We start from the raw sequence: 23732 nt of genomic DNA, 5'->3' as shown, positions 1-23732 counted from the left end.
TCTATATTCCTAAGAGCTTTGCCATTTATGGTATATTTCCCCTCTATGTTACACTTCCCAAAATGCATTACCTCACATTTGGAATATGAGGAATATATAACTTTCAGAAACCAGGAGGGACCTCATAACCTTTATAAAGGTGCTAATGTCGCCTGTGACTGCAGAATATCAAATTCCAAAAGAAAAGCACCAACAACCTTTACATTTCTAAAGCCGAGCTCTGGCCATGGTGATGGTATGTATGCTAGGGAAAAAGGGACCCTGACTCCTCCATTGAACCTCTCAAGATTCCAGGTGTCGGAAAATACATCCATTGTCCCACACCCAAGAGAGGAAGTTGTAGGTATGTCACATGATCTGCCCAAGCTGCTAGAACCTGTAATATTGCCGTGTGGAATTTAACTCAGACAGACTACCATTTTACTACCCAGAAAGTAGAAGCATCAAGAACTCTGTCCTGGTAAATTGCCTGGCCCTTATCTAAATCTTCACTGTGTGCAAGTGGAAACATTGGAACTCCTGTATCGGTGTCTATAAGGCTAATTCATCTCTGTATGCCTTCTTCCATTGTGGGAAGATGGATCACCCTGCAACAGTCTCAGTGTGCTCATCTCTCAAAGAATACACCATTGGAAATTTGATTCTGGACTCTTGGTGAAAGCATAACTCTTATCTTTAATCATTATCTTGTCCCGTATTCCTTTCTTTCCCTTATGGTCCGTGGGGCGACATGGTAGCACAGTGGTTAGCACTGTTGCTTCACAGCACCTTGGTCCCAGGTTCGATTTCTGGCTTGGGCCACTGTCTGTGCGGAGTCTGCACGTTCTCCCAGTGTCTGCGTGGGGTTCAACCGGGTGCTCCAGTTTCCTCCCACAGTCCAAAGGTGTGCAGGTTAGGAGGATTGGCCATTCTAAATTGTCCTTAATGTCTAAAAAGGTTAGGTGGGGTTACTGGGTTATGGGGATAGGGTGGAGGTGTGGGCTTAAGTAGGGTGCTCTTACCAAAAGCCAGTGCAGATTCGATGGGCTGAATGGCCCCCTTCTGCACTGTAAATGTTATTGTTCTATGATTATCCCTCTTCTATTGTATGAATGCAAATGTGTTTTGAAGGTGTGTAAAATAAACCCTTATTTTTGTTTTTTCAAGCATGCTGTGGGGGTTTTAACAGAGGATTGTACCGGTCCAAACTGAAGGGTTAGGGAAAATACAAAAAAGGGGGAAATAAAAAATCAAAATGACCTTTCTGTTTACAGATAGTGAATAGAGAAATCAGGGCTGTTAAATTAACCCCCTCCTGTCTGTAAGAAAAGGCAGCAGTGATTGGTAAAAAGGACTTCATGGGCAAATGGGATATGGATGATCTGAAGCTATGGAGGTTGGATGATAGGTTGAGAGCTAAGACATTGGAATCATTAACTCTGGAAATTACGAAGTATGGATTTTGTCCAAGTCTGCTAACTCTCGTGAACTGGCATATCAAAAACTGTGATGCTCACTGTCATTTTGCCTGCTTTAAAGTTTATTCCTTAAATCTATATGAGTGATTTTACCCAGTCAAACTCATCATCAATAAAAATTCACTTTTTTAGCATTGCACTTGAAGTCGTACAGTAATGGCAAAATAATATAGTCATATTACCACACAAATGCCCTTAACTGCCCTCTGAAATAGTCCAGCAAGGTCCTTAGTCAAAGGCAATTAGGTATGGAGAATAAATGATGGATTTGGCAGCGATACCAACATCTCTTGAATGATTTAAAAAAAACATAAAATTAAGGGACAACAACTGAAGGAATTTCAAAATATGCTCGTTTTTTTCTTTGTTGAACATGTATAAACATTATTAAATATGTCTGGGTTAGAATAATGGACAGCAAGGTAAAACATTTCTCAAGTCAGTCTTAGCACGATCCATTGAATAAATTGTAACCTGTCTCAATTTCTCATTTTGATGCAGGAATGTTACTTTTATCAACAAGTGATAAAAGAGGGATTGAAAGCACATTAAAGCAGGCTGGGAACAACAAGTCTCCAACATTCAATCCTGTCACTGGTTAATTGTGGCATTGCAGAATCTCTCAACACTGTTCTTGTTGTGAAGTTGTCCTTGAATTGTGCTAAAATTGTTATGAAGTACATCTTGATTTACATGCTTTTTTATTCACAGGATGTTCTCCAGAAATAAATGCCCCAAATCAAAAATGAATTCAGCAGCACAAGTACAAATATTAATTCTACATTGAATGCAGCGTGTTTGCGTTTCCTTTGATGGTGTTGCCATTGAAAGGGTCACCTTATGAAATGGAATGAAATACACCAGCATCAACATTCTGCTATAATCTGCATAGCCCATCAACTGCAGCTAAAACAAGAGTTTAGTTGAGAAGTGATATATGTATTCTTTCCTGGGATCCTGTTACTATAGGCCATTTTTTTAGTCCTAGCACTTAAGCTGTTATGTTGTGAACTTCGATGTGTCTGTAATGATTGACAATGCAAATCTCTGAAGGCTGCCTTAATTGCATATTCAATATAAGAGAATTTGGTATGGTTGCAGATTTTAAAAGGATTTCTTTCTGCAAGAAGAAGATAAGGGGCAGGAAATGAATGCAATTGTTGAAAACGGCGCACCTCTTACAAAGAGTACTTTCATTCGCTGATGCAGAAAAAAACAGTATTTTATTATTCTGGTGAGGTGGGTGTCACTGGCCATCCTATGTTGCCCTCAGTAAAGCAATCTTCTTACAACTGAATTGTTTGTTGACAGTTAAGACTCAACCAATAAAAAGTGAGTCCGGATAACTAATAATGGAAAACTAAGAAATGTAAGATGAATTGAAAGGGTATGTTTCATCAATCTTTACTGTAGAGGATACAAATGACATCCCAGAAGCAGCTATAAATCAGGGAATGGAAGGGAAAGCGGAAGTCAGGAAAATTACAATCACCAGAGAAGTTGTACTGAGTAAATTGTTGGAGCTGCGTGCTGACAAGTGTCCAGGGCCTGATGGACTTCATCCTAGGATCTAAAAAGAAGTGGTTCATGACATAGTTGATGCATTGGTTTTAATTTTGATCAAACATTGATCTTGTTGAAGTTGTACAAGACATTAGTGAGGCCAAACTTGGAATACTGTGTACAGTTCTGATCACCCTATTACAAACCTGTTGGACTTTAACCTGGTGTTGTAAGACTTCTTACTATTACAAAAAGGATATTATTAAACTAGAAAGAGTGCAGAAAAGATTTACTGGGATGCGGCCGGGACTTGATGGTTTGAGTTATAAGGAGAGGCTGAATAGACTGGGACTTTTTCCCTGGAGCGTAGGAGGTTTAGGGGTGATCTTCTCGAGGTCTATAAAATAATGAGGGCATAGATAAGGGATGATGTGGAGACGCCGGCGTTGGACTGGGGTGAGCACAGTACGAAGTCTTACAACACCAGGTTAAAGTCCAACAGGTTTGTTTCGATGTCACATCGAAACAAACCTGTTGGACTTTAACCTGGTATAGATAAGGGAGATAGTCAACAAATTTTCCAAAAGGTAGGGGAGTCTAAAACTGGAGGGCATAGGTTTAAGTTAAGAGGGGAGAGATACAAAAGGGTCCAGAGGGGCAATCTTTTCACGCAGAGGGTGGTGAGTTCTCTGGAACGAGCTGTCAGAGGCAGTAGTACAGGCGGGTACAATTTTGTCTTTTTAAAAGCACTTAGACAGTTATATTGATAAGATGGGTATAGAGGAATATGGGCCAAATGGGGGCAATTGGGACTAGCTTAGTGCTAAAAACTGGGTGGCATGGACAAGTTGGGCTGAAGGGCCTGTTTCCATGATGTAAACCTCTATGACTCTAATTTTCCAAAACTCCCTAGATATGTGGAAGGTTCCATTAGATTGGAAGACAGCAAATGTAACTGCATTATTCAAAAAGCGAGGGTGACAGAAAGTGGGAAACTATAGGCTAGTCAGCTTACGAATTATTTAGGGAAACTTAGAAATTATTATTTCAGAAGCTATAGCAGGGCACTTGGATGTATTCATGGTAATCAGCAGAGTGAACATGTTTTTTTTTAAAATGCCGAATCATGGGCGGGATTCTCCGAAATGGAGGCAGAGTGTTCGCACCGTCGTGAACGCCGTCGAGGTTCACGATGGCGCGAAACGGCCCCTATCCCGACCAATTCAGGGCCCCATAATGGGCTAGGAGCGGCGCCGCGTCATTTACGCGCGCCAGGTCTTGGAGCCGTGTCAAGGCGGCACCGCACACATGACGCGGCCGGCGTCGCATAACTGGCGTCACCTGCGCATGCACGGGTTGGCCGGCACGAACCCGCGCATGCGTGGTTTCCGTCCTCTCCGAGTCCGCCCCGCAAGAAGATGTCAGACGGATCTTGCGGGGCTGCGGAAGAAAGGAGGTCCTCCTTTAGAGAGGACGGCCCGACGATCGGTGGGCACCGATCGTGGGCCACACCCCATTTGAGCCCCCCCCCCAGTGCAGGATCCCCCCTCCCCCCCCCCCCGCAGGCCGCCCTCCCAGCGTTCCTGCGCTGTTCCCGCCGGCAGCGACCAGGTGTGGACGGCGCCGGGGGGAACCTGCCGTTTTGGGCTGGCCGCTCGGCCCATCCAGGCCTGAGAATAGCAGGGGTGCCGGAGAATCGCCATTTTGGGTGTCTCGGGCGATTCTCCGGCCTGCTCCACGCAGAACTCGACGGGGCCGTTCTCGCCGCTTGGGAGAATTGCGGGAGGGCGTCGGACCGGCATCGCGGGAAAATTTGGCGACCCAGGCGATTCTCCCAACCGGCACGGGAGCGGAGAATCGCGTCCCATGTCTAACCAACTTATTGGAGTTCTTTCAGGAAGTCACATGTGCTGTGGATGAAGGGATACTGGTGGATGTATTGTACTTAGGTTTCCATGAGGCATGTGGTAAGGTGCCTTATCAAAGGTTATTGTGAAGAATAAAAGCTCAGAGTGCAAGGGGTAACAAACGAGCAAGGGTAGAAGACAGGCTGGCTGACAGGAAGCAGAGAGAATGCATAATTTGGGTATTTTTCAGATTGGCAGGATGTAATGAGCGGAGCACCACAGGGATCAGTGATGGGACCCCAACTGTTTATAATTTATAGATATGACTGACTAAGTTTCTGTCTCCGTCTCTTAACTCCCACTATTCACAGCATATAACGCATCAAAAAACTTTCAAATACAATGAATATGAGACGTTTCACTAATGCTGAGACAGTTTAATAAATTGATTTACTGTTCATAGGGAAAAAACCTACTAATTTACATGATAGCTGTGTGCAGCCAGTGCTAAAGAGATGGTAAACTCCACTCATACATTTGTGAACTTACCAATTATGCAGCATCTGATGGCCAAAGTGGCAGCTGGACAATCTAGGCCCAGAGCTGCTTGGGGTATTCCTCCTTGGTGACCTGCAATCTCTCCCACCAAGTACAGCCACTGACTGGGGTGACACGGTGGAAACATTGGGTGGCACGGTGGCATAGTGGTTAGCACTGCTGCCTCACAGTGCCAGGAATCTGGATTCGATTCCAGCCGTGGGTGACTGTCTGTGGAGTCTGCACGTTCTCTCCCTGTCTGCGTGGGTTTCCTCCGGGTACTTTGGTTTCCTCCCACTTTCCAAAGATCTGCAGGTTAGGTGGTTTGGCCATATTAAATTGCCCCTTAGTGTCTAAAGATTTGGTGAGATTCCTGGAATGGCGAGGGGGCTTAGGTGGGGTACTCTTTCAGAGGTTAGGTGGATACTCGATGGGCCAAATGGCCTCCTTCTGTACTGTATGGATTCTATAATTCTATGAAAACCATAGGAGAGATAGGCACAAAGGGTTGATGGTCACATGCAATATGTCACAAACAAGGTGATCCTGTAACGCATCTGAGAGGGAGGACCCATATTCACAAAATTCAACAAGCCTGCGTAGTCGAGTGATGAATTCAGTCACGGACTCACATGGGACACACCCGGTTGTATTAAGACAGTATCTCTGGATGAGGGAAGTGGACTCAAATAACCTGACGAGCTCCACAAACTGGGAGAAGGTGTGGCCATGCGGCACATCTGGATGTGCGAGGTCTCGGATAACCCCATATCTCTGAGCCCTGCACATAACCAGCAAGATCACCGTTTGCCATTCGTCTTCAGTGATATCATTGGCTCGGAAATAGTAGCGCATACGCTCTGCATATCGGGCCCAGTCTTCGACCCCAACATCGAACGTATCCAAGCGGCCAAACAGAGTCATCGCAAGGGACCGCAGGTCCTGACCTCCAACTGGAGTCCCAGGAGATGGCTGAGCAGGAAGGCCTTAGCGTTGACAGGGGACTAGTTTTGCCAGTATTATGTCCGCCAAAAAAGATGGAGTCCACACTGAGTTGCGAGGTTAAACAGGAGGTATATTTTGAAGTACAAGTAAAGAGTCTATGCAAGTGCTACCCAACCAAGTGAGTTCCGACCGGTTCTAGGCCGGCTGGTTTTATACCAGAAGTTTGAGGTAGCTCCTCCCCTTTAGCGGTGGAGCGCATGTCCTCCTAGGGATTCTGGGAAAACTAGACCTCCGGCACCATAGGCTTTGGCAGGGCCTAGGTTATGATAGTTAAGACCAAACACACTTAATTAAATCACTACTACTTGTGCTTACATAATAAAAAACCCTGGGCTGGATTTTCCGTTTGGGGGACTAAGTGTTGACACCAGCGGAGCGTGTGTGCACTTTCATGATAGAAAAATTGGCGCGAAACCCTCACCGATTCCAGTACTGGTGAGGGGCTAGAACCGGCAGCAAGTGAAACTCCCGCGGATCGTGCCAAAAATGGGCGGGTCCCGGGAACTCAGCCCATGGGGGGACGGAGCATCGTGGGTGGGCCGGCCGGTGATGCGCCAATGGTGTTGAAATGGCACGCAGCATGCGTCACAATGATGCTGGTTTGGAGAGGGCAGAGTATGGCCGACTGGTGTCAAACTGGCGACGGCCCCAATTCTGGCGTTGGAATCCATTCTCCCTCTGACCGGCAATCACGATTTCGGCGTCGGGCAATGGAGAATCTAACCCCCCATTTCTTATTCAGCTGGTCATTATATTTGACTTTCAACCTCTTAGGTCCGGCTTGGGTCACTGTCTGTGCGGAGTCTGCATATCCTCCCCGTGTGTGCGTGGGTTTCCTCCGGGTGCTCCGGTTTCCTCTCACAGTCCAAAGATGTGCAGGTTAGGTGGATTGGCCATGCTAAATTGCCCTTAGTGTCCAAAATTGCCCTTAGTGTTAGGTGGGGTGACGGGGTTATGGGGATAGGGTGGAGGTGTTGACCTTGGATAGGGTGCTCTTTCCAAGAGCCAGTGCAGACTCGATGGGCCGAATGGCCTCCTTCTGCACTGTAAATTCTATGATCTATGATATAGTCTTAGTGAAATACAGTTCTCTGCAGTATCCTCGTCATAAAGTTCACTGATTGTCTCTGTCTTAAATTATACTGTTTAAAGCAGGAAATGGATGAATAATAATAATAATCTTTATTGTCACAAGTAGGCTTACATTTACACTGCAATGAAGTTACTGTGAAAAGTCCCTGGTCGCCACATTCCGGCACCTGTTCGAGAACACAGAGGGAGAATTCTGAATGTCCAAATGACCTAACAGCACGTCTTTCGGGACATTTGGGAGGAAACCGGAGCACCCGGAGGAAACCCACACAGGCACAGGGGAAATGTGCAGACCCAAGCCGGGAATCAAACCTGGGACCCTGGAAGCAACAGTGCTACCCACTGTGCTACCATGTTGCTCCCAATCAAAGTCAAAGACTTTAAAACACCATATGAGGCATTTTACTATTGCTGAGACAATCTAATAATAATAATAATCTTTATTGTCACAAGTAGGCTTACATTGCAATGAAGTTACTGTCAGAAGCCCCAGTCGCCACATTCCGGCGCTTGTTCGGGTAAACAGAGGGAGAATTTGGAATGTCCAATTCACTCGGCCAAGTAAATGCAAAGTTGCGGCACTTTCCCGACGATCGAGGTGGAGCGCGGTCGCACACAATGGGGGAAACTTCTTTCGAGACAAGTGGGTGGAAACCGGAGAACCCGGAGCAAACCCACACACACACGGGGAGAACGTCCAGACTCCGCACTGACAGTGACCAAGCCGGGAATCGAACCTGGGATACTGGTGCTGTGAAGCCACAGTGCTAACCACTGTGCTACCGTGCTGCCCAATCTGAAAAATGTATTATTTACAGTTCATAGGACAAGAACATGAATTTACCTCATTAGTGTTTTAAGTACATATCATTTTTCAGTTTTTTTTCCCCTTGTGTGAATATACAATGCTTTTGAAGTACCGACATTAAAAGTAAACTTTCCCCCTAATTTCTTCCTGTGAACAAATGTTCTAAAATTCTGAAAAGTTACAAACTTTATTGGGTAGAATTTTGAGTTGGCATCGAACGCACAGCCACCAGCCCTTGCACTCCCACTGTCACTGAACGCTCACTTGAGCGTTGATTAGCAGTGCGGTGAGGGTGAGGAGGGGGGTCTTCCGCCCACCCTTGGAAGGATGTCCTGCTCATGAGAGCTGGCGGTCAATCAGATTGGCCAACAGCTCTTCAACCATGCCAGGCACAGCGGTGCAGTGGCCAGAAGAGGTACTGTTGAGCTGGGAATAAGTCACGTGACCTTTGAAAAGGAAAGGGTCTTCAGGGTGGGAGGGTAGGGGACAGCCGGAGAGCAGGGGGGGGGGGGGAGTTCAGGAAGGGGGTGATTATGGTATCCCAGGGTAGGCTGGGCAAGGGTAGGGGGTCCCAAGCTTCAACATCCCAGGGGCAATTGCATCCCAATCTGAGGGAGTCTTGAGAGTGAGGCATACCTCCCTCGCCTTCCTGCCCGAGATGAAGAAAAGTAGAAATGTCACTTTCCCACTCTCCCGCTTCCACCAGCCCTAAAGGTTGAGGCTGAGTAGGATAAGGCTCTTCAGTGGACATTTAATGGCCTCAATAGGTGAATGGGCAGGTTTCCCATTCAAGGCCCTCACCACCCAAGCGTTAAATTGTGTCTGGGTTTGGGCTGGCGTTCCATTACTGCCTTAAAGCAATACACAACAACACAAAGTGCACTTTTAATGTACCACACACATGTTACGAAACAGAGGCTGACCAGGAGATTCAGCTTTCGAAAACTCCTCTACCAAGCGGCAACCATGGATGGAAATTTCCCATGTCCTATAAGCAGGATTAATGGGGGGTACGTGGGAGAATTTGGAGGGAGGCACGATGATTGGTTTCACATAGACGTGAATTTACAGCAGGATCTTCCACTAATAGGATGCAAATGAAGGCCTGACCCGAATCTTCCTCTCATGCCTGATTTTCTTTTCCGCTAGCAAGAGAACACATCTGAAACAATGTGGCAAGCAAAAGTCAGGACTTTCCTGAAGGAATCCTGGAGCTGCCTTTGGAGTTGAGGATCGAGGCCGGCAGAGACCCTGCATCCTGAAATACCACAGCAATGGAAGGTGGGAGCATCGATCAGGTGGATCTTTCAGCTTCAGTGTCTTTGAAGAGATCCATCCTGCAGTCTCAGAGTGTTCCTGGAGGTTCATCTTCTTTCTTCAGGAAGTCCAACTTCTTTCTTCAAAGGTAGGTCAGTGATGTAGGAAACCATTTCAATATAGCCCGGGGCATGACGTCAGGGCGTGTGCCATCAAGCCACCATGCCACGGAAGACTGCATGAAACCCCCAGATGCATAATTAATTACACCGTGGATGGAAGATGTGCCCTGGTTTCCCATTGGCCCTCCACAACAGAAAACACTCCCTGTGCCTGACCACACCTCTGCCCCCGACACTGGACTTAATCCCGGATGGGATAATCCAACCCCATGTTTCTTTATTTAAAAATTTAAATTGCTCAATTTTTTTTTCTTAAAGGGGAAATTCAGCTTGGCCAATCCACCTACCCTGCACATCTTTCGGTTGTGGAGGTGAGACCCACGCAGACGCCGGGAGAATGTGCAAACTCCACAGCATCCCATGTTTCGAATCAGTCCTCAAACTGATATATGCTGCACTGGTGTGACTTTTTCCCAAATCCAGTGAGTGAATTTGTCAATTTAGTGTCAATTAATGCCAAATTAAGGCTGTCCAATCTTATTCCACATAGATGTCCCATAACCAGCATTCACCCCATTCAGATGAGCAGATCTGGACTTTTGTAGAAGACAAATGTCTGTGACATTTTGTGTTACTTTTATCATGATGATGAGAGTAAGGTTTAATGAGCCTTCAATGACAGGTTGAAAGACACTTTTTATTATTGAGTGAAGAGAGTGATATTTAAAAGACAAAGGCAGGATTTGATGGATGGTGGGGTTTCCCGCCCCAGCAGCGGAAGAGTCAGCAGGCCAGCTGCCCCACAGCCATTTAAAATTCTTGAGGTGTATCAATTTGCTGGAGATGAGACATCTGCCCCTCATCCATCTACAAGTTTGCTGATGACACGACTGTAGTGGGTCAGATCTGGAACAACGATGAGGGAGATAGGGAACCTAGTGGGGTGGTGTAACGACAACAATCTCTCCCTTAACATCAGCAAAACTAAGGAGCTGGACATTGACTTCAGGAAGCCAAGTGTTTTACACACCCCTGGCTGCATCAACGGGGCCGAGGCGGAGATGGTTGAATTCCTAGGTGTACACATCACCAACAACCTGGCCTGGTCCACCCACGCCGATGCTATGAGCAAGAAAGCACAGCAACGCCTATACTTTCTCAGGAAACTAAGGAAATTTGGCATGTCCACATTGACTCTTACTAACGTTTACAGATGCACCATAGAAAGCATCCTATCTGGCTGCATCACAGCCTGGTATGGCAACTGCTTGGCTCAAGATCTTAAGAAACCACAGAGAGGCATGAACACAGTGTCATAATATACACCAGTATATTATGGTGCAGACACACACACACACTGATGGACTTGCAGTGGGACCAATCAGCATACACAACACTGCAGCCAATCACCAGTGTTAGCACATGCACTATAAAGACAGGGGACAGGAGAGTTCCCGCTCATTCTAGTAGCAGCCAGCTCGGAGCACAGAGCTCACAGCCTGCAACACAGACATTGTTGAGACATGCTGAGTGCATCACCTGGTTAGGACTCGGCAAGGGTCAACAGTTAAAGCTGGTATTGCATTTACCCACAGTTCAAGTATGTTAATATAGTTAACCTGATAATAAAATAGAGTTGCACCATTTCCAGTGTTGGTGACCTATTTGTGATCCAGAACACACAACACATCATGGTACAAGGAGTAGTTGCATACTAACACTTCTGAGACCCACCTGCAACTAATCAGCATTCTAGCATCCTGAAGTATGGAGAACATCAACCCGCCGCCGCCGCTCCGCATCGCCGGCAATCTCGGGATCAATTGGAAGATTTTTAAACAGCGCTTCCAGCTCTTCCCCGAAGCCACGGACAGGGAGAACGCCTCGGACACCAGGAAGATTGCTCTGCTCCTCTCCACGGCAGGGCAACACGCCATCCACATCTTCAACTCCCTCACATTTGCAGACGACGAGGACAAGACAAAGTACAAGACGGTTCTCCTCAAATTCGATACCCACTCCAGCATAGAGGTCAATGAAAGCTTCGAAAGATACCTGTTCCAGCAGTGCTTGCAGGGTAAAGACGAGCCTTTCCAATCCTTTTTAACACACCTCCGCATCCTTGCGCAGTCCTGCAGCTACGGGCCCACCTCCGACTCCATGATACGCGACCAGATCGTATTTGGTGTTCTGTCGGACCCCCTGCGTCAGCAGCTCCTCAAAATTAAGCAACTCACCCTAGCGACTGCCATTGAGATCTGTGTCCTGCATGAAAATGCCACCAGCCGGTACTCCCACATACAGGCGGCTGAAACGGCGCGGCAAGGTCCCCACGAGGCGGAAGGGGTCCAAACAATTGAACACCTCCAAGGCTGCAGCCTGGATGAGGACGGCCATTTTGCGCGCTTTTCGCGGCCGCCCGCGCTTGTACGCGCCAAACGAGGGGACGGTGACGTGGAGGAACGTGATGCGCAGGCGCGCACCATGCAGGACCGCGCCATGCATGCGGGGTGGCGCAACGAGCGTACTGACGTCACGACGTGCGGCAACTGTGGCTCCGCCCATTTAAAGCGGCAATGTCCTGCAAAATCGGGACAATGCCTACGATGTGGCAGACTTGGTCACTATGCTGCCTGCTGTCGAGCAGCTCCGCCTGCCAATTCGCATCACTTCTGCCAGCCTCGCAGGAACGTTCGGGCAATTCAACCCACGTTCACCGAGTCCGATTCCGACTTCCCGCAGATCAGTGACACCGAGGACCCGAGGGAGCCTTTTCGAGTCGCTGTTATAACAAAGAACAGGCTGTCCCCGAATCAAAACCACCAGCCGCTGTCGGTGCACAGCATTGATCCAGACGACGAGTGGTGTGCCACCCTGACGGTCAACCGATCCCAGATACGATTCCGGCTGGACGCTGGTGCTTCCGCTAATCTCCTAGCGTGGTCAGACTTTCAGACCCTTGGGGTTAAACCAACCATTCTTCCGTCGACCTGCCAACTAGTGGACTACAATGGCAATGTCATTCTTGCTACCGGTTCATGCCAACTCGAAGTGACGCACAACTCGCAAAAAGCCATCCTTCCCTTCGAGATCGTGGGCTCCTCGAAGGACTCTCTGCTCGGCGCACAGGCGTGTAAACACCGAAAACTTGTTCAACGAGTACACTCTCTCTCTCCAGAGGACACGTCTGCCTTCCAGGGTGCGGACTTCAGGGCACAACTCAATGCCATCATCGACCAGCACCGCAATGTTTTCAAAGGCATGGGCACGCTTCCATACACTTACAAAATCCTGCTCAAACAAGCCTGTGGTTCATGCACCTCGCAGAATCCCAGCACCCCGTAAGGACCGCCAGGACCAGGGAGTGCTCTCCAGAATGATGGAACCAACCGACTGGGTCAGTTCCATGGTGTGCGTAAAGAAGCCTTCCGGCGAGCTCCGGATCTGCATTGACCCAAAGGATCTGAATCGCAACATAATGAGGGAGCATTACCCTATCCCCAAGCGCGAGGAGATCACGTGCGAGATGGCTCGGGCCAACATCTTCACCAAACTTGACGCCTCGAAAGGATTCTGGCAAATTCAACTAGACAGGTCCAGCAGAAAGCTGTGTACCTTTAATACCCCATTTGGCAGATACTGCTACAACAGGATGCCGTTTGGGATTATATCGGCATCAGAAGTATTCCACCGGATCATGGAGCAAATGATGGAGGGCATTGAGAGTGTGCGCGTCTATGTTGACGACATCATCATTTGGTCCACCACCCCGCAGGAGCATATCAGTCGCCTCCAGCGCGTTTTCAAATGAATACGGGACCAAGGCCTTCGCCTCAGCAGAGCCAAATGTTCCTTCGGCCAGACGGAACTCAAGTTCCTAGGCGACCACATCTCCCGGTTGGGTGAGCGGCCGGATGTGGACAAGGTGGCAGCCATCACGGCCATGCAGAAGCCAGTGGATAAGAAGGCGGTCCTCCGATTTATGGGCATGGTCAACTTCCTGGGGAAGTTCATCCCCAACCTCGCCTCCCATACCACAGCGCTCCCGAACCTGGTCAGGAAGACGACAGACTTCCAATGGCTTCCCGCCCACGAGCATGAATGGGAGTAGCTTAAGAGCAAGCTTACCACGGCCCCGTTATTGGCATTTTTTGATCCCACGAAGGAAACAAAAATTTCACTGGATGCCAGCCAATCCGGCATTGGGGCAGTGCTCCTGCAATGCGATGAGGCCTCATCATGGGCCCCCGTTGCATATGCGTCACGTGCCATAACCTCCACGGAACAGCGCTACGCGCAGATCGAAAAGGACCTGTTGACTGGGGTCGACAAATTTCATGATTACGTGTACGGCCTCCCCCAATTCACTGTCGAGACCGACCATCGCCCGCTGGTCAACATTATACAAAAAGACCTGAATGATATGACCCCTCGCCTCCAGCGCATTCTGCTTAAACTCCGGCGGTATGATTTCCAGCTCCTATACACCCCGGGCAAGGACCTGATCATAGCCGACGCTCTGTCCAGGGCAGTCAACACCCCGTGTGACCCAGAGGGGTTCGTCTGCCAGGTTGACGCCCATGTGGCCTTCACGGCCTCCAATCTGCCGGCCACGGATGAACGCCTTATCCACATTCGCCACGAGACTGCGGCTGACTCCCTACTACAGCGTGTCATGCGCCACATGACGAACGGGTGGCTCAAGGGCCAATGCCCGCAGTTCTACAATATCAGAGACGATCTGGCAGTAGTTGATGGTGTCCTCCTGAAGCTGGACCGCATCGTGATCCCGTACAGCATGCGCCAGCTCGTTTTGGAACAGCTACATGAGGGCCATCTTGGCGTGGAGAAGTGCCGACGGAGGGCCCGAGAGGCTGTGTACTGGCCCGGCATCAATGAGGACATCGCCAACACAGTGCTCAACTGCCCCACCTGTCAGCGATTCCAGCCGGCCAACCACGTGAGACCCTACAGCCCCATGAGTTGGTCACGTCCCCTTGGTCTAAGGTAGGCGTTGACCTGTTCCATGTGCTCAGCAGGAACTATGTTCTGATTGTAGACTATTTTTCGAACTACCTGGAGGTCGTATGCCTGCACGACATCACATCATCGGCGGTCATCCGTGCCTGCAAGGAGACATTTGCTCGTCACGGCATCCCACTCACTGTGATGTCGGACAATGGCCCCTGCTTCGCGAGCCAGGAATGGTCCAACTTTGCCAGCAGGTACAACTTTGTGCATGTGACATCCAGTCCCCTGCACCCCCAATCCAATGGCAAAGCGGAAAAGGGCGTCGTCAAACGGCTCCTCTGCAAGGCTGCCGATGCAGGATCTGACTTCTACCTTGCCTTGCTGACCTATCGTTTGGCCCCAATCTCCACGGGCCTGTCACCAGCCCAGCTGCTCAGGGGTCGCACCCTCAGGACCACGGTGCCATCCATTCACGTCCCAGACCACGACCACGTTCCAGTCCTTCAGCGGATGCAACAGTCTCGTGCACAACACAATGCGGCGCATGACACTCGGGTGACTGATTTCCCTGCCCTGGCGCCGGATGACAACGTCCGCATCCATGTTCCGGAGGGTGGCTGGTCTGCAACTGCTGTGGTTCTTCGGCAGGTGTCTCCCAGCTCGTTCCTGGTTCATCTGCCAGATGGTTCCATTCGCCTCGTTCCACGCTCGCTATGTGATCCTCCACCGGTGCCACGCCCTCCTGTTGTCCCCAACCTGGACTATGTGGAGATTCGGAATACTCTGCATCCTCCTCACTCTGCCGTGGCCCAGCCTGTTCCTCAGCCGGTGGCTCCTGACCCACCCTTGAGGCGGTCAACCAGAATTCGTCGCCCACCTCAGAGACTTGACTTATGAGTTTTACAATGTTGGACTCTTTGATCTGTTCTGTTATCCTGTTTCATCGTTCCAGTAGTTTGTATATAATGTTCATTTCGTTGTTGGTGTGACACCCTATTTCTCTGCACCAGGCACCTTCCCGTGTAAATAGATTGGCCTCATGTACATAGTCATGTAAATAACACGCACACACATAGTCAGGTACATTCACTACACGATATTTATTGTCACGCAGGCACATGTTCTTTATATAAAAGGGGGGATGTCATAATGTACACTAGTATATTATGGGGCAGACACACACACACACACTGATGGACATGCAGTGGGACCAATCAGCATACACAACACCGCAGCCAATCACCAGTGAGAGCACACGCACTATAAAGACAGGGGACAGGAGAGTTCCCGCTCATTCTAGTTGCAGCCAGCTCGGAGCACAGAGCTCACAGCCTGCAACACAGACATTCACCATGTGCTGAGTGCATCACCTGGTTAGGACTAGGCAAGGGTCAACAGTTAAAGCTGGTATTGCATTTACCCACAGTTCAAGTATGTTAATATAGTTAACCTTATAATAAAATAGAGTTGCACCACTTCCAGTGTTGGTGACCTATTTGTGATCCAGAACACCCAACACATCACACAGCTCAGTCCATCACGCGAACCCGCTTCCCATCCATTGACTCTGTCTACACCTCCCGCTGCCTTGGGAAAGTGGGCAGCATAATTAAAGACCCCTCCCATCTGGCTTATTCGCTTCAATCGGGCAGGAGATACTAAAGTCTGAGAATACGCACTAACAGATTCAAAACAGCTTCTTCCCCGCTGTTACCAGACTCCGGAATGACACTCGTATGGACTGAACTGGCCTCTCCACGCATCTCTCTATTGGGTTGTACTACACTTCTTAAGCTTCACTCAATGTCTGTGTCTATGTATTTACATTGTGTATCTATTGTACGTCCTATGTTTTTAATGTAATGAACAATCTGCCTGGACTGTACGCAGAAGGGGCTAGTTTAGCACAGTGGGCTAAACAGCTGGCTTGTAATGCAGAACACGGCCAGCAGCGCGAGTTCAATTCCCGTACCGGCCTCCCCGAACAGGCGCCCGAATGTGGCGACTAGGGGCTGTTCACAGTAACTTCATTGAAGCCTACTTGTGACAATAAGCGATTATTATTATTACAATACTTTTCATTGTACCTTGGTGCACGTAACAATACATCTAAATCTAATCATTTGGCAAATGTCCCACCTTAGAGAACTGCTTGCCAATCTGATTGGCTAGCAACTTTGTTGTCCACAATTCTAAGTCCTGGAGCCAGGATGGAGGCAAGTGTGGGAGTTTCATATATGGGATGGGAGGAAAGGGGACTAGTGCACCAGGCACATAGAAGCTCAAGTCTTGTAGCAGTGTAGAACTTGAGTATCGCTGAAAAAAGACACATGTTTTTCATCTTGCACTCATCAGGGGCGAGATTCTCCGACCCCCCGCCGGGCCGGAGAATCGCCGGGGGCTGGCGTGAATCCCGCCCCCGCCGGTTGCCGAATTCTCCGGCACCGGAGATTCGGCGGGGGCGGGAATCGCGCCGCGCCGGTTGGCGCCCCCCCCCCCCCCCACGGTTCTCCGGCCCGAATGGGCCGAAGTCCCGCTGCTAGAATGCCTGTCCCGCCTGCGTGGATTAAACCACCTCTCTTACCGGCGGGACAAGGCGGCGCGGGCGGGCTCCGGGGTCCTGGCGGGGGGCGCGGGGCGATCTGGCCCCGGGGGGTGCCCCCAAGGTGGCCTGGCCCGCGATCGGGGCCCACCGATCCGCGGGCGGGCCTGTGCCGTGGGGGCACTCTTTTCCTTTCGTCTTCGTCACGGTCTCCACCATGGCGGAGTAGAAGAGACTCCCTCCACAGCGCATGCGCGGGGATGCCATGAGCGGCCACTAACGTTCCCGCGCATGCGCCGCCCGGAGATGTCATTTCCGCGCCAGCTGGTGGGGCACCAAAGGCCTTTTCCGCCAGCTGGCAGGGCGGAAATCAGTCCGGCGCGGGCCTAGCCCCTCAAGGTTAGGGCCGGGCCCCCCAAGATGCGGAGGATTCCGCACCTTTGGGGCGGCATGATGTCGGACTGATTTGCGCCGTTTTTGGCGCCGGTCGGCGGACATCGCGCCGATACTGGAGAATTTCGCCCCAGGTCTTTCGCAAGTGTACCAAATGCAAAATGAACAACAATTTATACTCAATTCTCTGGGGGCTGAATTGCTGGAGAGCTTGACAATGTGGAGCTGCTTATAAGCACTTCACTCCGCACCCACTCTCATTTCAGACAAGAAGATGGCTCTACAAATGTCTGTCACGAGATTCCTGGACCTGGACCTTGACAGGATGCTTGATGAAGTGGAGGAGTATCAGGATGCCCTCTTCCCCAGGGTGGGTAGGAGGTTCCTGCCAGGCCTGGGAGGAGGTGGCAGAGGCAGTGAGTGCTGCCTGCCTCACCAGGCAGACTAGCACACAGTGCAAGAAGATGAATGACCTCCTTAGAGCAACTCAAGTGAGTCACCACCTCTGTTTCCCTGGCATCACTCCTGTCCCTCACTTCTCACATCACCTTCTCACGCCCCTGGAGGCCAATCAAAATTCACCTGCCTGCATCTCCTTCATATCCCATCCTGCACCAAACCCCACAGCGAGACCACTGCACGTCTCCACACAGAGAACACAGAAAGATTCCACAGCGAGACCACAGCACGTCTCCACACAGAGAACACAGAAAGATTCCACAGCGAGACCACTGCACGTCTCCACACAGAGAACACAGAAAGATTCCACAGCGAGACCACTGCACGTCTCCACACAGAGAACACAGATCGACTCCACAGCGAGACCACTGCACGACTCCGTTGAGAGCACACAGATCGACTCCACAGCAAGACCATTGCACGACTCCACACAGGGAACGGTGCCAGTCTCCACAGAGAGAGCGATACAAGCCTCCACAACGAGCTCATTGACGGACTCCACAATGGAAGCAGCACAAGACTCCAGAGTGCAGTCCTTGCATGAACAAGACAATGAAGGTCTAGCAACCTTATCTGAGCAACCAGCAGCAGACGATGCAAGTCTGCCACGCTCAAGTGCACAGCAAGACGACTGTGACAGTCCACCACGCTCACGTGCACAACAAAAAGACTATAACAGTCTACCCAGATTATTTGAGCCACCAGAATAAGACTCTGACAGTCTACCCAGCTCATCTAACTGACAAGAAGACACTGAAGGTGTACCCACTGTATGTGCGACAAGTGACTCAGGCTTCACAATTCCCATACAAGATGTGCAACATCTCAGCGCGACTGACAGACCTAAGCTAGTATGTACAGAGGAGCTTGGCAATCAAAGTGAGGCTACCAGTGACTCCAGTTAATTCAAACCTCATCCACTCGAGCCTCTCCACAAGAAGATGCATTCCTGAATGTTTTGACTTCGGGCGGGGAGCATCAAGACACCTCAGATGATTCAAGTGCACCTCAGAGAATTCAAGTGACACCTCAGAACATTCAAGTGAACCTGAAATGACTCCGGACAGGGAGTGTCAAGAAACCAAAGGTGATTCAGGTGAACCAGAAAGGACTCCAGACGGGGAGCATCGACAAGCCAAGGATGATTCCAGTGAACCGGACATGACTCCAGACGGGAAGCGCCGAGGAATCAGAGACGGCACACTCAATGAAACAGCAGATGCCACAAAGGACACTGACACAAGTAACTTTGTGAAGGACTCAAATTCTCTACTCTGTGTGGTCATTGAGCACAACAAACACAACAACAGAACCTACGAAAACAACAACAAAGACAACAACAAGAATAGTGCCAAAGGCACCAACGTCAACAACAAGCATGACAAAAAAAACAACACTGGAACAACAACTGGCACGACATGGTACAACTCTGCCCATGAAGGACACTGTTACTGCTCAGCTCAGCACAATGACATACCATGGCATGACAGCGAATCTCACCGATTCAAGTTTGTTCCACTACAAACAAGCAAACCAGCTTTCAAGGCTGCTGACATACGGCATCAATATCGCAATCACACGAAATAGTACAGGTCGGACAACACAGATGCCATTCTGCATCGCTACCACAAGCATAGAAAAAAAGAGTCCACATCAGACAACAAAGTGATTTCACCATTTGCACACCACCTGATGTCGTCTTGGTTCCTTAAGCACAGGGACACTGACGGCGTTCACAAGGAAATGACAACATCAGCTTCGACAATTCAATAACAAAACAAGAAACCACTCGACCATATTATTTCATGAACTTTGGACACATACATATTATTTGGTATTGTGTAATCATTACTGTCATCATGACTTGTACATGTCATCACTTATCTACCTATTTTGTTCAATTTTCTTTAACACTGTACAGAAAATATGTAACACGAAAAAAAGGGGGATGTGGTGATATGCATCACTGTAAATACACAAGGGGTTAATGCAGATACACTAAGACTAAATAAACACTGGAGGGAGCACCAGAGCCATCATGACACACAGACATTCAACCAATAGGTCAGTAAGATAGGACACGACCAATGGGCAGTCAAGACACACAGAGGTGACACTACCACAAGGGGGCTACCCATATAAAAGGATAGGGCACACATGCTCTTTCTCTTTCCACAGGCGACACAGGGGCAGATCGGAAGCATCACACCCACACGTGGATTAGGGCAGACAGGTTAGTTAGACTGAGTTACTATAGCAAGATTAGCAGGAGAGTTGAATTCAAGTAGGAGAATTGTTAACTGTTCAATAAATGTGTTAAACCTATCTCCAAGTCTGAACCTTCCTTTGTCAGAGTATACATCAAGGAAGCAGCTTATGCTGCATGAAGAAGCATAACACAACAATAACTTTGAAACACAATTCACAGCGTCTCACCTGAAGCGTGAACATAGCAATATGGTGGAATTCTCCACGGCCACCTTGTTTCACAGGCACAGTCCGAAAAAACGTGTTGCCATCCTTTGAGAACACTGGTTCCTCATTCTAAAAAAATAGAAAAATACTGAAACATAAAAAACATTAAGAACACGATCCACAAAATCCAAGTAATTTTCCTTTCTCAAATCACCCAGGGCGTAATTTGATGGCCCATCCCGCTGATGGGGTTTTCCGATCCTGCCAAAGTTAATGGACTTTTGAACAGCTAACCCCCATTTTCCAGGCCCCGGCCCATCGTCATGGGGGTCACAGAAGTATGCACGCGATGTGTAATTCATTACTCTGGAGCTATCAGCTATTGTGCTTTTATTTTTATTTATTTATTTTAAAAAAATAATAAATTTAGAATATCCAATTCATTTTTTTCCAATTAAGGGGCAATTTAGCGTGGCCAATCCGCCTAACCTGCACATCTTTGAATTGTGGGGGTGAAACCCACGCAAACATGGGGAGAATGTGCAAACTCCACACAGACAGTGATCCAGAGCCAGGATCAAACCTATGACCTCGGCGCCGTGAGGCAGCAGGCCTAACCCACTGATCCACCATGCTGCCCTAGCTATTGTGCTTTTATCCGTACAGATCAGATGAATAAGTTCTCAGTGTTAGATTTCTCAAGAAAATGCACAAAAGTTACTCATTTTATTTCATGGAATCGTGCAGCATTGGAGGGGCTGTTTTGACGAATATGTCTCTGCCAGCCCTTTGAAAGTGCAACAGTTAGTCTCACATCCCTGCCCTTTTTCAAAACACTGCAAATGTTTCCTTTTCCAATATATATCAAAGGAAGTCCCAAGGCTTTTTACACTTACATAAAAAGCAAGAGGGTAGCCAGGGAAAGGGTTGGCCCACTGAAGGATAGGCAAGGGAATCTATGTGTGGAGCCAGAGGAAATGGGCGAGGTACTAAATGAATACTTTGCATCAGTATTCACCAAAGAGAAGGAATTGGTAGATGTTGAGTCTGGAGAAGGGGGTGTAGATAGCCTGGGTCACATTGTGATCCAAAAAGACGAGGTGTTGGGTGTCTTAAAAAATATTAAGGTAGATAAGTCCCCAGGGCCGGATGGGATCTACCCCAGAATACTGAAGGAGGCTGGAGAGGAAATTGCTGAGGCCTTGACAGAAATCTTTGGATCCTCGCTGTCTTCAGGGGATGTCCCGGAGGACTGGAGAATAGCCAATGTTGTTCCTCTGTTTAAGAAGGGTGGCAGGGATAATCCCGGGAACTACAGGCCGGTGAGCCTTACTTCAGTGGTAGGGAAATTACTGGAGAGAATTCTTCGAGACAGGATCTACTCCCATTTGGAAGCAAATGGACGTATTAGTGAGAGGCAGCACGGTTTTGTGAAGGGGAGGTCGTGTCTCACTAACTTGATCGAGTTTTTCGAGGAGGTCACTAAGATGATTGATGCAGGTAGGGCAGTAGATGTTGTCTATATGGACTTCAGTAAGGCCTTTGACAAGGTCCCTCATGGTAGACTAGTACAAAAGGTGAAGTCACACGGGATCAGGGGTGAACTGGCAAGGTGGATACAGAACTGGCTAGGCCATAGAAGGCAGAGGGTAGCAATGGAGGGATGCTTTTCTAATTGGAGGGCTGTGACCAGTGGTGTTCCACAGGGATCAGTGCTGGGACCTTTGCTCTTTGTAGTATATATAAATGATTTGGAGGAAAATGTAACTGGTCTGATTAGTAAGTTTGCAGACGACACAAAGGTTGGTGGAATTGCGGATAGCGATGAGGACTGTCTGAGGATACAGCAGGATTTAGATTGTCTGGAGACTTGGGCGGAGAGATGGCAGATGGAGTTTAACCTGGACAAATGTGAGGTAATGCATTTTGGAAGGGCTAATGCAGGTAGGGAATATACAGTGAATGGTAGAACCCTCAAGAGTATTGAAAGTCAAAGAGATCTAGGAGTACAGGTCCACAGATCACTGAAAGGGGCTACACAGGTGGAGAAGGTAGTCAAGAAGGCATACGGCATGCTTGCCTTCATTGGCCGGGGCATTGAGTATAAGAATTGGCAAGTCATGTTGCAGCTGTATAGAACCTTAGTTAGGCCACACTTGGAGTATAGTGTTCAATTCTGGTCGCCACACTACCAGAAGGATGTGGAGGCTTTAGAGAGGGTGCAGAAGAGATTTACCAGAATGTTGCCTGGTATGGAGGGCATAAGCTATGAGGAGCGATTGAATAAACTCGGTTTGTTCTCACTGGAACGAAGGAGGTTGAGGGGCGACCTGATAGAGGTATACAAAATTATGAGGGGCATAGACAGAGTGGATAGTCAGAGGCTTTTCCCCAGGGTAGAGGGGTCAATTACTAGGGGGCATAGGTTTAAGGTGAGAGGGGCAAAGTTTAGAGTAGATGTACGAGGCAAGTTTTTTACGCAGAGGGTAGTGGGTGCCTGGAACTCACTACCGGAGGAGGTAGTGGAGGCAGGGACGATAGGGACATTTAAGGGGCATCTTGACAAATATATGAATAGGATGGGAATAGAAGGATACGGACCCAGGAAGTGTAGAAGATTGTAGTTTAGTCGGGCAGTATGGTCGGCACGGGCTTGGAGGGCCGAAGGGCCTGTTCCTGTGCTGTACATTTCTTTGTTCTTTGTTCTTTGTTTGAAGTTACCATTGATTCTGCTACACCGCACAATGCATTTTAGTTTATGAGAACTCACTGTTCGAAACAATTCTTCTCATCTTGCCGCTGGTTTTAATTTTACCAATTATCTTAAAACTTTGCCCTCTGGTTACTGATCCTTCTATCAGTGGAAACAGTTTCTTCCTATTTACTCCACATAATTTTGAATAACCTCATTAAATCTCCCATTAATCATCTCTGCTTTTAAGGAAATGAATCATAGCTTCCCCCAAGTCTCATAAATAACAGAAGCCCCTCATCTCTGGCATCATTCTTGTAAATCTCATCTGCATCCGTCCTAATGCATAGTGCAAGAATGGGGTACATTACTCAGCTGGGGCCTAACCAGTGATTTATTAAAATAAAGACATCCCATAACCTGCTGGGTGTGCCTCTTGTTATAAAGGAAGCAATAGTTTTTAACAGCCTTATCGACTTGACCTGCCACCTTCAAAGATTTGTGCCTGTGAACACCCAGTTGCTCGGTTCTTGCCCCCCCCCTTTCAAATTTGACCATTTAATTTATCCTCATGTCTACCTCCAATTTTTGACATGTTCCATTTCTCTGCAATAAATTTAATCTCCTATGTG

The 23732-nt window shown here is 48.5% G+C and overlaps 1 protein-coding gene across 1 annotated transcript in view; it reads right to left on the bottom strand.

Moving 5' to 3' along the window:
• Positions 1 to 23732, bottom strand: part of LOC140388578 (inactive dipeptidyl peptidase 10-like) — a 1987526-nt gene that overhangs the window by 141378 nt on the left and 1822416 nt on the right. Inside the window, exon 13 of the mRNA XM_072473003.1 lies at positions 20430 to 20537. Within this exon, the coding sequence (XP_072329104.1) occupies positions 20430 to 20537 (108 nt within the window). The remainder of the gene's footprint in view (positions 1 to 20429; positions 20538 to 23732) is intronic.

Source organism: Scyliorhinus torazame, chromosome 2 (genome assembly GCF_047496885.1).
Source record: "Scyliorhinus torazame isolate Kashiwa2021f chromosome 2, sScyTor2.1, whole genome shotgun sequence".
NCBI classification, from domain to species: Eukaryota; Metazoa; Chordata; class Chondrichthyes; order Carcharhiniformes; family Scyliorhinidae; genus Scyliorhinus; species Scyliorhinus torazame.
This window is presented reverse-complemented; position numbering and strand designations above follow the sequence as displayed.